The 16,074-nt window shown below is 48.6% G+C and overlaps 1 protein-coding gene across 1 annotated transcript in view; it reads right to left on the reverse strand.

Annotated features, from left to right (window-relative positions):
* The window catches only part of coro7 (coronin 7), a 93,828-nt gene that overhangs the window by 2,582 nt on the left and 75,172 nt on the right, over positions 1–16,074 (reverse strand). Inside the window, exons 10-18 of the mRNA XM_076024246.1 lie at positions 1,871–1,925; positions 1,664–1,721; positions 1,415–1,560; positions 1,228–1,326; positions 1,048–1,152; positions 796–970; positions 526–701; positions 187–295; positions 1–87 (exon numbers count right to left, since the gene is read on the reverse strand). Of these exons, the coding sequence (XP_075880361.1) occupies positions 1–87; positions 187–295; positions 526–701; positions 796–970; positions 1,048–1,152; positions 1,228–1,326; positions 1,415–1,560; positions 1,664–1,721; positions 1,871–1,925 (1,010 nt within the window). The remainder of the gene's footprint in view (positions 88–186; positions 296–525; positions 702–795; positions 971–1,047; positions 1,153–1,227; positions 1,327–1,414; positions 1,561–1,663; positions 1,722–1,870; positions 1,926–16,074) is intronic.

Below are 16,074 nucleotides of genomic sequence, written 5' to 3' on the forward strand. Positions count from 1 at the left end.
CCTGCAAGATGATTTCCGGCTCGGTCATCATCTCCTGCAGCCCCCCCTCTGGCACCCGCCACACTCGGATCTTGGCGTCGTCGCCGGCTTGTTGGGTGGAGATGGAGATGTGCACGTCAAGTCACTCATCAGGCTTGCAAAAAACCCAAAACAAAAACACTGGCCAACGCATGCGTTACCGCTTACCCACGGCGAGACGGTGCGTGTCGAAAGGGTCCCAGGAGAAGTCGACCACGCTGACAGAGTTCTGGATGGTGGGCAGCGACGTGTCTGGGAGCCTGCCGGGCTGAGAGCGCTGAGGGAAGGAGAGTAAACACCAAAGTCTCAGTCTCCATCACTGATAGAAATACTGTTTTATTCTAAAGCAGCGCAATGACCCCACTGCCATTGACACAGTGCCCTCTGCTGCTCTGTTATGGGACTGCAACACTGGTTGCCTGCCCAGTTCACCCAGACGGGCTTCCTTAGAAATGTTACACACTGGGCCTTTAAAGTTAGATAAACCATGTAGCGTCGCCGCTGCACCTCGATGACGGCGATCTGGCCTCCGGAGATGGACAGCGGCACCGCCAGGCGCTGGCGGTTGACGCAGAAGCCGTCGCTCTCGCCCGGGGTGGTCAGATTGAGGTTGCGCAGGTTGGTGACGTGCGTGTCGCGGTGCATCACCGCCCCCTGGATGTGACGGAACTTGGTGGTGGGCGCTGGATGAAAGGAGAGTCGGTCGGTCAGTGGCAGGTTGAGTGTGACGAAGGGTGCAGGCGTGGCTGCGATTGAGGTGCGCGTGCGAGAGACTACCCATCAGGTTGTGGATGGCCTTGGCGCTCTGGCTGGGGCTGGGGCTGGGCAGGAAGCCCGAGGAGAGGCCGGAGGTGGAGGACGGCGAGCGGGAGGGGGCGGTGCTGCTGCCGCCGCTGCTGCTGGGAGTGCTGAGAGGACTGCTGGAGGTGGTGGAGCAGCCGCGTGCCGTGTCCTAAGACCAGAGGGAGAAGTGACGCCATGCAAGGGAGTGATTCCTCCTGGGAATTCCCATTTGGGTGTGAGTATTACCTCTCTGCTGCCCCCGCTGGCCACCTCCCTCTTTGCAGGTGTCTGTTTGGCAGGTGCAATCTTCGGCTGGGGCCGTTTCTCTGGATTGAGGCTGACCTTCTCCACCTGTGGATGATCAAAGGTCATGGCTGAAAATATGGGACCTTTAGGAAGTGCTTTTCTCATGAATCCGTCCCCTACCTGCTTGTTTCCTCCCTGCCACCACTCCTCCGCAGACATGGCGGCAGTGGTGCCAGCCGTGTCTGGGAAGAGGTCTTCATGAAACTCCTGGCCAGATTGCTGGAAGAGAAGCAGCACGTTAAATGCACATACTGTGAACCTACACTGTCCTTGCAAATCTGGAAGGGGGCAAATCCTCCTCACTCACCTTGCGTGGGACTTGATAGCTGATTGGCACGATGCTGCTGTCTGTCAGCTGAAGCAGGCGGATGACCTCGCAGGACATGATGTCCAGCGCCACCTTGGGCACCACGGCGGCTCCGCGAGTCGAGGCGTCCGTCAGGCAGTGGCTCACTGAGGATGCACGGATAGAAGAAGAAAAATCAGTGAGATTGCAAACAAGAAGGCAGAATCAGAAAAAAAAAATCAGGGAGATAAGATGTGATAAGGGTTGAACCTTGTGAGAGGAACGGATCTGATGTGGACACCTCGTAGCAGTCGACCACTGTGTCTCCCTATAGCAGAGAGAACACCAGTTAATACAACACAGCATTTATCTCTTTATAGTTTATTTACGAAATAAATCAAAAAAATGTTTTTATTTTTTTTTTTGTTTAATCAAAAAGGAGTTTCTTCAGTGTTTGTTCTCAGAACTGGGCCTTACCATGCCAGCCAGCAGGAGCAGCCCAGTGTCGTCGTCAAACAGAGGGATCAGCGTCCTGGAAGCAACACAGTGGAGAGATGCATGCGTCAGCGCATTGAAGTTTTAAAGATACACCACTAGATGGAGCAATGCAGCTACTTTTAGGCCTCACTCAAAAATGAAAGATAGAGGCTCTGGTGACACGCTCTGATCCACAAAACCATTCCAGACAGACAGACAGAACATAACCTGATGAAAGTCTTGTGCAGTCAAAACAACAACAACAACAACAACAAAAGAAAAACACGTCTCGATACTGCTCCAGCTGAGTCATCCAAGTGTTCCATAGACAGGACAGTGGGAATTTGCCACACTTTTAGATGAACTTGACTGCTATATGGCTATAGTGGATAACTGGACTGAAAACATGGTGAAATTGACAGCTGGGTGACAACCTGGAAGCTATTTGGAAAAACATTTTTCCAGTTAAGGGCACTTGGCCACTGTAGGTTCCAACTGAGTGGAATGCCAATTCTGGAAAACATCAGAAGGATTTTGTAGATTAGAAAACAACATCAGAGCCTCCCTGAGATTGCGGTGACGATCGAGGTAAATGGGTGAATTTTCACTTCAGGGCGACCTATCCCTTTAACAAGCACACAGCCACAAGGAGGCCACGGTCACCTGCCTCCTCTTATGATCTGAGATAAGCAGATTGAAGGATGAGAATGAGCTTTTAACTCAAATGGGCAAAGTGCAACCGGCTGTCGCACAAAACAACCCAAACAGGAAGCTGCGGATAAGACGGGACACGAGTGCCACAAATCTCGGCCTCTCGCTCTCCCCCCCCTTCCACCACCTACTCTAAAACCTCCGGGGGGGAGCGGAGGACGGAGCGTGGCGGCCCGTCGGTCCACTTCACATCCCGGGACACGGATGAGGCGGCGCGCCATTGGCTGACGATGACGACCTCGTGTGATGGTCCACTTCCAAGAGGGAGCAGACGGCCGCACGGCAGCCTCGTCACGTCAAGCGGGAATGACAGAGCGGTGATGCAACCCTCCAACTATGACAGGATAATGACAGGCTGAAGTTTTGGGGATGTTGAGCAAGCGGCTCCATGTGGCACGCCACGCTCGACTGCCAGGGCGCAGCAGCGGCGGACGGAAAGGGACCGGACCGCGTTTCAATCATTTCACATCCCGCTACGCAAAGAGACTGAATCCCAGATTTACTTTGAGTAAATGGAGTGAAAAATCTACTTTGCATTACTTTTTTTGGGGTCCATACACCAAAAAAGTAATGCAAATGATAATGTAATTTGTATTATGATATATGATAATACAAATAATAATAATAATAATAATAATAATACTAATCTTTGTATAGCCTTGTTGCCAACCTCTGACCAATTGTATTTTTCTGTTTAAGTGCTTTTTGTATGTGAACAAAGCTGGAAACCCTTAAAAACCACAGAAGAAGAGCAGCAAAGGGAATTCACTGTGAGTTGTATACAACAAGTCTTTTAAAAAAAAAAACAAGAAATGCTGTTGAAGCCTTTTTTCTAGCGCGCAACATTTTTCTCACTTTGCTGCCGTCCGGCTTTGGCAGGAGTTCAAGCCCGGCAGCGCAAAGCCTGCCGTAGCTACCAGGCTAAAGTAGCAGCAATAGAACTGACAGGCCTTGTATTAATGGGCTGGAAAAAAATATTTTTGTTCGGTAATCTTCCAAAATTTGGCTCTCCTCTCCGAGATTCTTTCCATGGACTCCAGATGGACACATGAGGGTTTTAGAAAAAGTTCCATCTGCCGTGCTGGCCAGTGTTCTTCCTCTGCACATGAAGGAGTCCCAGATTTCTTTCTACCTGTTTCAACTGGCAATGAAAAAGAAACTGGTCAACTTTGAATGTTGCAGATAGAAGGTTGTCCAGTCGAGTTCAGTTATTATTATTATCTTTTACTGGCCCTCTGTATCCAAATATTTTCTATTGGCTCTTCCACAGACGGATACATCCAATAAATTCCGGACACATTTAATCAGCCTCTTCTCCAGATGAAAGGTGACAGTTAAATGTCACTTTGGTGTGCAAGATATTGATGACACTGCCTTTTCCTCACTTTGGTCTCTGGAGAGACACAGAGCAACAACAAAAGCACAAGATGTTATGACCCATTTTCGTCTTAAATCATGAAAAAGCCCTGAATGCGCACCGTCACAAATGAGAGAGGAGAGACTGTTGTGACGATATTTCAATACATGAAAGGAGAGAAGTGTGCAAAGCAGATGGTAACACAATAATGGCATTAGTCTGTTGTTGTGGTTCGTACTGATGGATGCAATTTTCCAAAAGAGCATTTCAAAACACAGCCCGACTCTCCTCTGACTCCTTGCCAGGCTGATTTCTCCTGCTGCGACCTCCCAGTCCTCCACCTCCAACTCCTCCCTTTCTCAGGAACTGACTTTACCAGACGTGTCCTTGGAAGCCGCACGTCCTCCTCCAGGCTTCTCTCTCAGGCCTGTGAAGTTGGTAGCTGCGTTTCCATTACCCCTAGAATAGCGCAAAACCTAAATATTGCGATAAAAAACTGGTCATGGAAACACCGAAACTTTGAAAAACCTCTCATGTATCACTAAAAGGTTTTTATGCTTTCATGAGGTGGTTTTTCAGACGTATCGATATTGAGGTATATTGCAAAAGTTTAATGGAAACATTTTTTTTGCATTTAAATGTCAGCGGACGTGACGTACGGGGTCACGTGACCAGTTCACTTCAAGTGAAAATGCTCCAAAACGCAAAGTGTTTTGTACCTCCATCCTCCTCAAAGTGGGGTCTCGCAGGACGAGATTTGTCGAGAATTACGGCTCATGCGCTTCACACCACTCAATGGAAACACCTGCAAATCGCAATTGCACTTTGTTGAAATTTTTGAAATATCGCTTTTATTTTGCAAAGAACTGTAATGGAGGGGCAGCCACGCTTCGTTAGGGGGACCGCTATTCGTTCCCATCACCGTAGGGAGTCCCTGAACGCCCCCCATTCCCTTTCCACCGTACAGCGCCACCTACTTTTGCAGGTCTCCACCTCCAAATCACCCCCCCGCAACCTCCCTACACGGTCCTTATCTCTGCTTTTCTCACAGTAAAGCAGCCACATAATAGGAGCACAGCTTTATCACTGATAGCGGCCCCTGTTTACTGCGGCCGTCACGCTCCGCCTCGCCGCCAGCCCCCTTTTCCCACCGGCAACGTCGCCCAAACGCGCACAGGCACTGCGTGTAAAATGCACGGAACGTGCTTGTGCACCTGCACTGCAGCGCACAAGCCGACCTGCGTCACGTGGCGCTTATTGTGAATGAGACGGAAAAACAGTTTGGGGCCTCATTCACGCTTCGGAAAAGGGGGAGGTGGCGCTCACGGGCGCACGCCGTACCGGATTCAGTGTGACACGCTAATCCAGGCGTAAGCCCTCGCAAGTGTGTGCAGCCAGAACAGGTTTGTCCACACACTCACACACGCAGAACATGTGACATCGAGGCGGGCGAAACCTCACCCAACCCGCTTCAGCTGATTTTGGCGGCGCAGCCTCCAGACCCGCAGCCACTGAGGTCTCGCAGGCTCTTCCGTCGATCCGCAGAGAGCTCGGAAGATCCCTCCGGATTTGTTCTGTCGCCGCCACTCGCCGCGCGAGAGAGGAAAGAAACCGGCTGCTCTCACACTCAAAAAACCCCCCCCAAAAAAACGCACAGCCATAAAATGACCTTTTCTCCCATCGTGACAGCAGCCGTCATCGCCGGCGCAGATGACGGCCGTATTAACTCTGGGCCCTCATGAAAGGTTTGATTCAGCTCAGGTACACAGCCACTTGGAGTTGGAATTCTTTTTTCCGATCGCGTCGGAGATTAAACGGCTGAATAACTGTCAAATGGGTAGCTGAGAGGAACGGACGCGTCCATAAGAGAGAAAGGGGGTAAAAAACAGCTGGCGGAGGTAAGGAAATGCAGAGTCATTACCCAGCGACGCAGAAGTATGCAAGGCAATAAAATTAAAGGCCGCAGGATCCCCTAATATCCTCCAAGAAACAGAATACACACTGTTATGCGTACGCCCGCGAGCACATAAAGGCACGTCCTGATGCTGCGATAGCATCAGATGCGCACACAGCAGAGCATCTGTGTTACATGCAGTGCGTGTACATGAGTGTGGCGCTAATGGAATCAGCCTGCAGGGGGGTGGGGGGGGGTTAGGGGCCGTGAGCTTGAGCTATGGCAGCTATGAGCAAGATCGATATCAGTCAAAGGGGCCTTTTCTTTGCCAGGCGACGTGGGGTCTTCCTGTTTTAAAAGGTAAAAAAAAAAAAGCAGACAGAAAGCAGGCTGGGAAGCAAATGGAGCAAATAAAGCGAGAGCAAACAGCTGGATGTCTCCGGGCGTGGACATAAAGCTCTCAAGCCCCCGATCCTGCTCCCTCACCGCTGATACTTTAAACACCGTCCAAGATTTCCGAAGGTTAAAAAGCTCCTTTAATCATCTCTCATGTTTTGCCTTCACAGCCAACCGCGACTCTTAACCGCTTTTCTCTGCACGCTGACCAGTGGCACGACACGCTCCCGACAACAGACGCCTCTGTTGTCGGCTATTCCAGGAGTTTCCCCCTTTGCGCCTCCTCATTATTACAGGCCTTGTTTTCATCTGGATCAATCTAATTACAGGGAGGAGCTGCACAGATCGTAAAAGCTTTCTGAGGAACATTTATTCTATTTGACCGTAAATCAAATTTATCAAATTTATATTTATTTCTATTTTTTTTTTTCTCACTGCATCACAAGGCTCTCAGTGCACCACTTCCCCCCTCTTCTTGCCTTATCAGCTATATATATCATCCCGGCCGGTGGGGGGTGAGTGAGTGATGAGGCGCTATCTCTCAGGCTGAAGGGTCCGCTGATCTGTGAACCCACACAGGCCAAGTTACACCCCCACCACCCTCTCTACAGACAGCAGCTCTGCCTCTTGTCCAGTTGTCAGGGCCAAAGCTCGACCCAGTCCCGCCGGTTAGCGGGGACTCGGTGATTCAGCCCCTTGGCTGATAAAAATACACTTTAGATTATCATTAGCGGTCATATGAAGGCTTTGCAGCAAGAGTTAAGTGCAGCCCTTTGGTCCCAATAAATCAGAGGGCCAGCTCTCTACACAGATCATTTTTAGCACTTCTTGTCAGTACATCTCAAGACTAGTTTTTATCAATTTATAACTCAATACATGTTATGAATAGCGAGACTGATGAACACGTTTTCGGCTTTGACTCTGACAAACAAAGACACGATGCGATTACACACTGCTGATCCTACACAGGAATTAATCGCATTGGACCGCTCAGATAAGATTGTCAGATATTTGGTTTCTATAACCTTCAAAGGACCTTCAAAGATACATTTAGGAAACTTTGATCAGATTACAGCAGATTGGATTGCCTGCATTGATTGACTTCAAGTGTCAATCAATGCTGTACTGTGGGCGAAGGAGGTAGAGCTGGGTTGTCCCATGACCGAAAGGTTGGCGGCTCAAATCCCGCCCCATCCCAATGTGTCGTTGTGTCCTTGGGCAAGACAATTAACCCACTTTGCCTCGTACGAATGTGAGTGAATGTTGGGTTGGTGGTCAGAGGGGCCGTTTGGTGCAGAATGGCTGCCATTAAAGTGGAATTGTCGGCCTGTGGACCACTGGACAACTGGAGGAATGTCCAGAATTCATTGATCAGTAGTGAGATATCGCACGGGGTTGCCAACCAACAGGACAACCAACACTGCTGTCTCCATGACAACAACGCAACGGATGACACATTGGATGACACGCACACAATCAGAGCCAGTTTAGCAGCGCGGCAGGTCTGAAGAGGGCGGCATAAAATTAATCGGCGCAAGCATGTGGTATGATCACTATGATAAGCACTTGGCTGTGACTAAGTTGCTGTATCTCCCCTTTTAAGGCATGACGGTGAAAGCACATCACTTTGCTTGGCACATAATCACCGTCCGGTGACAGCAGTTCATATGACCAGCACAAAATGTCTTTGACCTCCTCTAGCCTTTATTGACAGAGCGGGCTAAACTATTTCGGGCGCTCCTGTGGAAGGGAGTCAGACACAGCTAATGGTTTTATGCACACTTACACCGGCCCCGACAATGGGAGGAGTGGTGCGGAATAATCCACTGCTGATTAAAAGGGATTGGTAGTGGACCAGCGCCGGACCTGAGCACCCGTCTCCAGGATGGTAAATCCTTAAGTCGGTCGTGTCGCGCAAATATGCGAAAAAGAAGGATGAAACCTCTCCAGAGGGGACGTTTGAATTAGAAGCTTGCACGGCCGCTGGGTTGCCAAGATATCGTGCTCATCTGTTTCGCCAACTCTCGCCCATAGGAAGCATTTCAATTAGGAATGTACGAATACTGATGCCAGGATCGGGTATCGTACCGATACGGGGATTGACCAAATGTACCCGTGAAATATGTGCCGATGCCAGCTGTATATTAATAATGATAAAGCAAAGTAATTCTATAATCTGTAATGGCCTTATTAAGTACTCCGTATCGGTATCGGCGAGTTCTGAAAAGCAAGTACTCGTACTCTTTGTACACTCGTACACTTACTAATGCTGTAAAAAAAAAAAAAAAAAAAAAGAAAAGTGGTATTGGCGCATCTCTAGTTTCAATCAATCAATCCAGTGGTTGCTTCAGACATCAGCTTCTTTTTATCTGTCATGAAAGGAGGGAGTCAAAAATGGTGCTAAATTGCCTGGAATAGCCCTGAGAAAGGAAAAGATGATGAAGGAAGAAGTCGGGATGACTGAGGATGTTGTGGCCGGTGGGCAACGTCCTCTTCTTGACAAGTTTTCAAACACCTTCAGTAGCTGGGTGTACATGGAGCCTGATATTTGAATTTCATTTCGCATTAGAGTTTACTCCTCATTCACAGTAAAAAGACCTAGACTGAATGGAATTTTATTTGGTTTCAGAAGGGCAGAATTTTCCTTCACCCAAACTGATCAAAAGTCAAAGTCTGGACAAGGGTGAAATGGAATGTTGTGCGGTTGCATTAATTCTGCGCACACATTTCATCACACTTGCAAACATGGTGTTATGAAGTTTTTCTGGAGGAATCTGTGCCATATAGCAAAAGGAATTTTGTGGGGAAAAAAAATACAAAAACACAAAAACAAGACAATCCACCATGAAGAACAAGCACGGGCCATTATTGGGTGGTGTACAAACAAATGAAGGTCACAGCTGATGAACTGCGTCACCTCTCTGGATCACAGACGCATGAACTTTCTGTCCTTATGTTGCCTAAACGTGTATTAGTGTTTCCACTGGCAGTATTAGAGCCTCCAAGGCTGAACCGCAAAATCCTGACCACAGGGTCACAGTGAGGGTAACTTCAGATTCAGCCTTTGATTCTGGGGGAAAAGGACGAACACGGCATCACGACTAAATTTCACTGTCCTTGTTTAACATCCCAGATTTGTGTTATTCACTGTCTCAGAAATGCTTCTCTGACATTTAATATAAATCTGTCTCTCTAAGAAGGACTTTATGGCCCTTGAAACCATTCAAAAAGTTATGGCTACTACCGTTCACTGGGTCTAGACCACATTCTTCAACAGTAGTTATTAATTTTTTAGTTCACAGAAATGCAACATTCCCAACGCAGCATGATTTGTGAAGGAAAATCTTCTGTGGAATAGGCAGAGACCTTGAAGCAGACCCAAGGCTCTTTGTGGAACTTTGTCTCCAAGAAGTAGCAAAAAACAAAAGTGTCATTCTGGTTCCTGCTAGGCATTTATGTACATGGATACCCTACACATAAACTCTACATAAGAATCGTTTGCGATATTTACTTCTTGGGGAAACAAATAATAATAACAACAGAAGCTAGTTAAAAACTCTCAGCATTCTGCATTTTCACACTTTTCATACTTACTCTCAACTTGATGGATGGTTTTTGGTCTATAATAACCAATATGTCCAACAAGCAGAGCCGCTGTGTAACATTTTCCCATCCAGACGGAAGATTAACCTTTTAGCATCATTAAAAGCCTCACAGACAATAATAATCCTCAGTGCTTCAGCTCAAAAGCAACGATAAGATGCCGGAGACACACACTGTGGACACTGGAGGCACTGCTGCATCCCCGGCGGTGTAAAGACAGCGCCGCTCGAGAGGCTCCTGAATGCAGCTTTTTAGTTGTGATGAGTTCAAGGATCCTCCGCAGGTGTTTCAACCAAAATGCATCAGTGCCCCGCAGAGTGGTTTAATGTACTGAAGTGCAATGCACTTTCCTCACTGTATTGGTGTGTGTGTGTGTGCGTTTAATAAATGTGCCGGGTCGACCTGCTCTGCTACCTTCATTAGAAGGGAATTAGAGTTGAGGCGCTGCGTTCCTGAGCGCTGGAGGAACAGGCGGCGATTGTTGGCGGTGTTGCCAACTGTGGCCGCGTCTGAGCCCTGTTGACAAGGCCCTCAGATGGGCTGCCAAACCTGCTGCTCTTCCCTCCCTCTCCACACACACACACACACACACACACACACACACAATAGGGGAAGAAAAAACCCCACATGTGCATAGATGAGTGCTGCAAATTCATTAAAAGCTACTGAGTCCACAGGTCTGCGCTGACCTCCCTGACCTGATGCACAGTTCCATAGTGAAGGCGGTGCAGTAGCTACAGCAGCTGCGCGGCCCCTAAATCACATTTTATTTACGTCGCTGCACATCTTCACACTGAACCAGGCGACCACAATCATAGCTGTGCAGCTCCGAGTGTGTGTGTGCGTGTGCGTGTGTGAGACCGTCCCGTCCCATCCCGTGCCGTCGGCCACATTTCAATCTCTGCATTGCGTCCGCATGAGCACGGACGAGCGCATCTGTTTCGCATCATGTCGACATGAATTAAAGCGGCGAGCAGATTTTTTTTTCTCTTTGAGTTTTCTTTTTTTTTTTGCAGGCGGAGAGAGGAAACTGGCTCTTTATGTAACACGAGAAAACAATTTGGTCTATTTAGGATTTTGGAGTCATGTGAGGCGTTAGAGGTGAAACTCACTCGCGAGCGGCTACATCCAGACAGCCGGGTCATCGCTCATAAAGCCAGGAGACGTGGAAGCCTGAGGAGGCCGTGGGGACGCTTGGGTGAACTTGGGCGGCTGCGTGACGTGGGTGGGCACGAGCGTGTCTGCGAGCGTGTGAAACAAGCACCACTGGCGGGGGAACGTAAATCTTTGAAACGCGCACGATAAAGACAGGACAGCGCTGAGGTTTCTGACGGAAATAAACAAAATGCCTGCTTCCAAAAAAACAGACGTGCGTGCGTTTAAGTTTTGCGTTCGGAGGGAGGGCGCACGCGTTTGTGTGTGCGTGTGTTTGTGTGTGTGCCTGCAATGCGCAGGAAGGAGATGCGTTCCGCGTTAACCCCGGGGTTCAGCATCAAGGAACCCCTGGAAGACGACTGTTAAACGACCTGTCGGCAGGGGCCTGGGAACCAGGGCTGCTCTCTCACCAGAGAGCGGGGAGGACGAGTCAGCGGCGAGGACAGAGAGAGAGAGAGAGGCGAGGGGAGGGTCGAGACCCCGGCGACCCCTCCTGCTGTGGAGTCACCGGAGGTGGGACTGTTCTCGTCACGGTTGCCTTTTAAACGCTAGAGCCAGACTAGTGTACACATGGTCCAGAGGAAGTGAGCAAAACAGTTGGTTGTTCTGGTCTGTCAACCATCAGCTGATAAATTCTCCTAAATGACCATTGTTTACAGATGCAGGTATTTACGAAAGAGGATTAGGGCCACAAGAAGAGAAACAAATATGACAGGAAGGAGATTTTTACATTTCGAGTTTTAAAATTTTGTGAAAAAAATTGACGTAAAAAAGACAAAATTTCGTGAATAAAGTCAACGAAAACAACATTGTGAATTCCTATCCTGAATATATTTACCGTAGACTTTCCTGAATTGTTGCTGAAGAGAAACAGCTTGTCGCTTCGCCGTGTATGTAAACACTCAGGTGGGACGACAATGAAGTAAATCTTGAAATCTTGAGCTACCAGCTGGGACCTTTTGAAAAGCCCCCTCTTTCACCTCAACCCAGCATAGAGCAACAACAGCCTTCAGTAGTGGAGGGAGGAGCTACTGTCGTCATGATCTGGATGCTCCTTGTGAATAACGACCGCAAACTGCTTGGATTGTCAATCAAGTCTCCTAAAATCACACATATGTGTGTGTGCGTGTGTGCGTGTGTGTGTTTGGTTTCCAAACTTGAATCTGCTCAAGTGATACATTTTGCGGGCACTGAAAGGTTGTTTGTTTTTCCTCTAAGCCGGAGGAGCGTGTTTGTGAAATGAGTGGGAGGGTCATCCGGAGAGGGAGGGGAAAAAAGAGGAGGGAAATATAAATCCTGAAACGACCTCAAGGTTTTTTTTTTTTTTTTTTTCAATTCCTGCTCCACTCGAGCTATGAAAACATTCTGCGGGCCTTTGGACAAGAGCGCCTTTCTTTTCCAGCGCATTTCCATATTGTTTTGACTCGGCGGCGCCCTGCAGCGCTGCTTTATCGGAGATGGCCGACGGAGTTTATCGGTGCCGCCGTTGACTCGGCCGCCCGTGCGAAACACACACCTCAGCGGCTGCGACTGTGTGTCCGAGCGTGCTGATGCTGCTGCTGGCTGGCGCAATCTAAGGCGCCTCTCGTCATATCTCCGAAGATTTCCACCTCCCGCTGGATATGAATCTCGGCTGGCAGCGCAAGAAAAGACAAGCGTTCCCTCGTGACGCCTGCTTTAGGGCAGAACCAAAACACGGCTCTCTTTCACGGCCGATAAAGTTTCAATTAAAGAAAAAAATGCAAAAAGATTTAAAGAGGAATAATTTACTGCATTATTTAGAGAGGCTCTTTCTTAAATGAAGGAAATAATAAATGCAAGAATAGGTAATTCATGGAGCCAATAAAGGAGGGATTGTACCTTTTACTCCAACATCACAGTTTAGGTGGAACCACCTCAGTGTTATATAGATATATTTATTCACCCTGTCATCGCCTTTGTCCCGCACCAAAGAGGATCTGTTTGACCGGCCAGGACGGCCCGTTTTAAATCATCCTCTTTAATGACCGAAGTCTCTATAGGTACAGTGAGGAGGCCGTAAAAACCTCGACAGACAGCAGATTTACTGTAGGACGCAGCGAGGAGGGGTGGAGGAAGAATGCAGGGAGGAGAGGGAGAGTGGCGGCGAGATAAGATCGCCGTCGCATCGGCGTGGTGAACCACAGCGTGTGCGTGAGTGCGTGTGTGTGCATGTGCGTGTGTGTGTCCTCATCAGAGTGTTTTGAGTTGCATCCAGCAACATCTGGGAGACGCATCGGACAGAGAGCTTGTTGAGACTGTTGCACAGCTGATGAGCTCTGATGAGCCGCAGTGGGTGAGATCGTCATGTCTTTCCCTACTCTCTCTCTCTCTCTCTCTCTCGCACACACACACACACACACACACACACACTGCCTCGTGTGACCACCCACACAGGGGAATAGCAGTTGAGTGTTCCGGTCAATCCTCAAGCAATACACAAGTATAAACTTTACTTTCTAGTAAATAAAATGAGTTCTGCTTTTGTTGTGGTTTCTTTTTTAAAATGTGAAAACAAAGACGGAACAAAGAGTGTTTGCTCAGTTGCTCTGACTTGCCGTGCGCGCGGCCACATCCGCTCTACGCGGTGGCAGCGATTTGTGAACGCAGCACAAGCCAACTGGAGGTGCTCCTGCTGCGCTGAATTAAACCTCCGTAAACCTCAAACAACATAAATCTTGCCTTCTGTAGCTTTGCACTCCCAGAAAACTACACACAAGAGGCACAACCTGCACGTTCCTGCTCTTCTTTCCGACCCTTCCAGCGGCGTCAGGTCAGCTCGGCGTGTCGGAGATAAAGGGAGCGGCTGCGGTCAGCCGGCGCCCGTCTGTTTGCTTTTGTTTAACCTCTTTTATTTACCAGGACAGGTTGATGTGGAGCCAAATGACTCTATGATTGCCAGGCAGAATCAAGAGGAGCTTTGAAGGGAGGAGCGGTGTCCTTCAAGGAGCAAAAAAAGAGAGAGAGAGAGTCAGAGAGAGAGAGAAAGAAAACAAGGAAATGAACGCCGGGCGCAGCGTTCTGGGAGAAGCGGCACCACAGTTTGGAGAAGGTGCAGCAAGGCAAGACCACGAAGTTTGCATTGGTGGTAGGAAGAGGTGGTGAGGAAAAGAGGTCCACTTTTCCAGGGAATGTCAGGACATTCCTCAAATATTGGCCAGAAAACTAATTGAAATGGTTTTCCTCACAGATTTAGTGTTTCACTTGATGAATCCTTTGATCCGCCTTTGTGTTGAACATCAATCGACTTAATAACATTTAATACAAAATGTTATCTTTTGAAGTCCAACCAAATCTTTTAGTATTGATCCAGAGACCAGAGCTCGTGGGGGAAGAAAAATGGCAAAACCGACAGGGGGAGGAGGTGATGAAGAAAAGGTGACAGACTGAAGAGGAAGAACGGGTGGGAGAGGCAGTGGAGGCAAACACAAAGTGTTATTACTGTGTTATCACAGTGCGCGAGACTCGTCGACTGCACTGGGTCGACCTGATTTAACCTCGCTGCGCATCACGGTGAGTTTCCACTGGTGACGTCACAGCGGACAGGCTGCAAGATGGGCTGCCGTCATGATGCTGCGACTAAAATCAAACTTTGCACATCAAGCTGCAGGTCACACAGTGAAGAACTGAATAACAGCTCAGACGGTGTTTGGCTTTCTCAATATTTGAGTCCAAGGTTTGAATGAATTCTGTCTTTCTTAGTCCGCCTGGATTTTCAGAAAATGCTAATAAGTTCCATTGTAGGCTATGAAATGATGATGATTTGTGCACAAAAAGAGCTCGATGGCAGTGAAATATTGCCCAGACAAAAGGCTAACTTAAATAAAAGTGATGGACAGTGACAATGTGAATAGATTCTAACAAACAACTTTGACGGCAGCGACGGCACAGAAACAAGAAGAAAGTACATGTGGCATGATGAGAAGATCAAACAGAACTGGTTTCTGACACCAACCATAAAAGCCATAAAAAGATGGAAACCAACAAAGAACAAAGCGCCCTCGTGAAATCAAAAGCTTCCCATCTCCCTGATCTCCTTTTATGCCACAGCGGCATCTGACCGCTGAGAAGCTGGACCACCAACCACCTGCCTCGGTGAGCAAACGGCAGACGCTCCCACAAGGCGCAGCACTGTGTGGTCAGTTAATATTTGTGGTGCATTTTAATAGAAGCCCAGCAAAGGAAACCCAAAAGAAAGAACAAATAAGCGACGGTGCAGCGATTGTGGGAAAATACCACTTGTGGATGGTTCCCTGGGTGACCGGGGGAAGGGCAGCTGACCACCACCTCCCCTTCCCATCTTGCCCCTTGGCCCTCTTTTGGGGTATATTCCAGTAATTTCTCCTCTGAGCTCAAGCAATAGCGCACATATTTCACTCGAACCTCAAAAAAAGAACAGCCGCTGCAGCAGCCTGAAACTGCTTTTGGGCCACAAACACAGGATGTCGCGGCTGACTGGACCCTCGTGTGAGGGAATCTGAGAGACTTTGAAGGCGGCTATAGAGTTCCGCAACACACACAGATCACACAAAACGTACAGCCTGGCTGATAGTAGCTGTGCTTACAGTTCTTTGCAAAATAAAAGCGATATTTCTAAAAATTCAACAAAGCGCGTGTTTCCATTGAACGGTGTGAAGTGCGTACGCCGTAAATCTCGTAAAATCTTGCGGGATGAGATTTTACGAGAATTACGTCCCGTGAGATTTACGCCGAGACAGTTTAGGTGTTTCCGTGAGCAGTTTTTTATTGCGATATTTAGGTTTTGCGCAATTCTCGGGGTAACGGAAACGCAGCTATAGGTGAAGATTCTTTAGTGGTTTGACAACAATACGCGCACCGATGCCCCCCCCTTGGCTCGCAGGCATGCACTGCCCAGCTGTGACGCCCGTCCCCCTAATGAGAAACGCCAGCTTGTGCAGAGTCAACAGACTAGTAAACCTTGCAGTGAACTGCGCTCTGACCTCTGCAGGTCTCTGTGTGCTCCTCGCCGTCTCGCCTCCCTCCCTCTCTCCCTCCCTGCCTGCCCGCCTGCAGAAACGGGGCAACCTTGCAATCATTAAAAGCTTCACT

Source organism: Nelusetta ayraudi, unplaced genomic scaffold (assembly GCF_046127955.1).
Source record: "Nelusetta ayraudi isolate G7.1 ecotype Tasmania unplaced genomic scaffold, CSIRO-AGI_Nayr_v1 ptg000016l, whole genome shotgun sequence".
In the NCBI taxonomy this organism is placed as follows: Eukaryota; Metazoa; Chordata; class Actinopteri; order Tetraodontiformes; family Monacanthidae; genus Nelusetta; species Nelusetta ayraudi.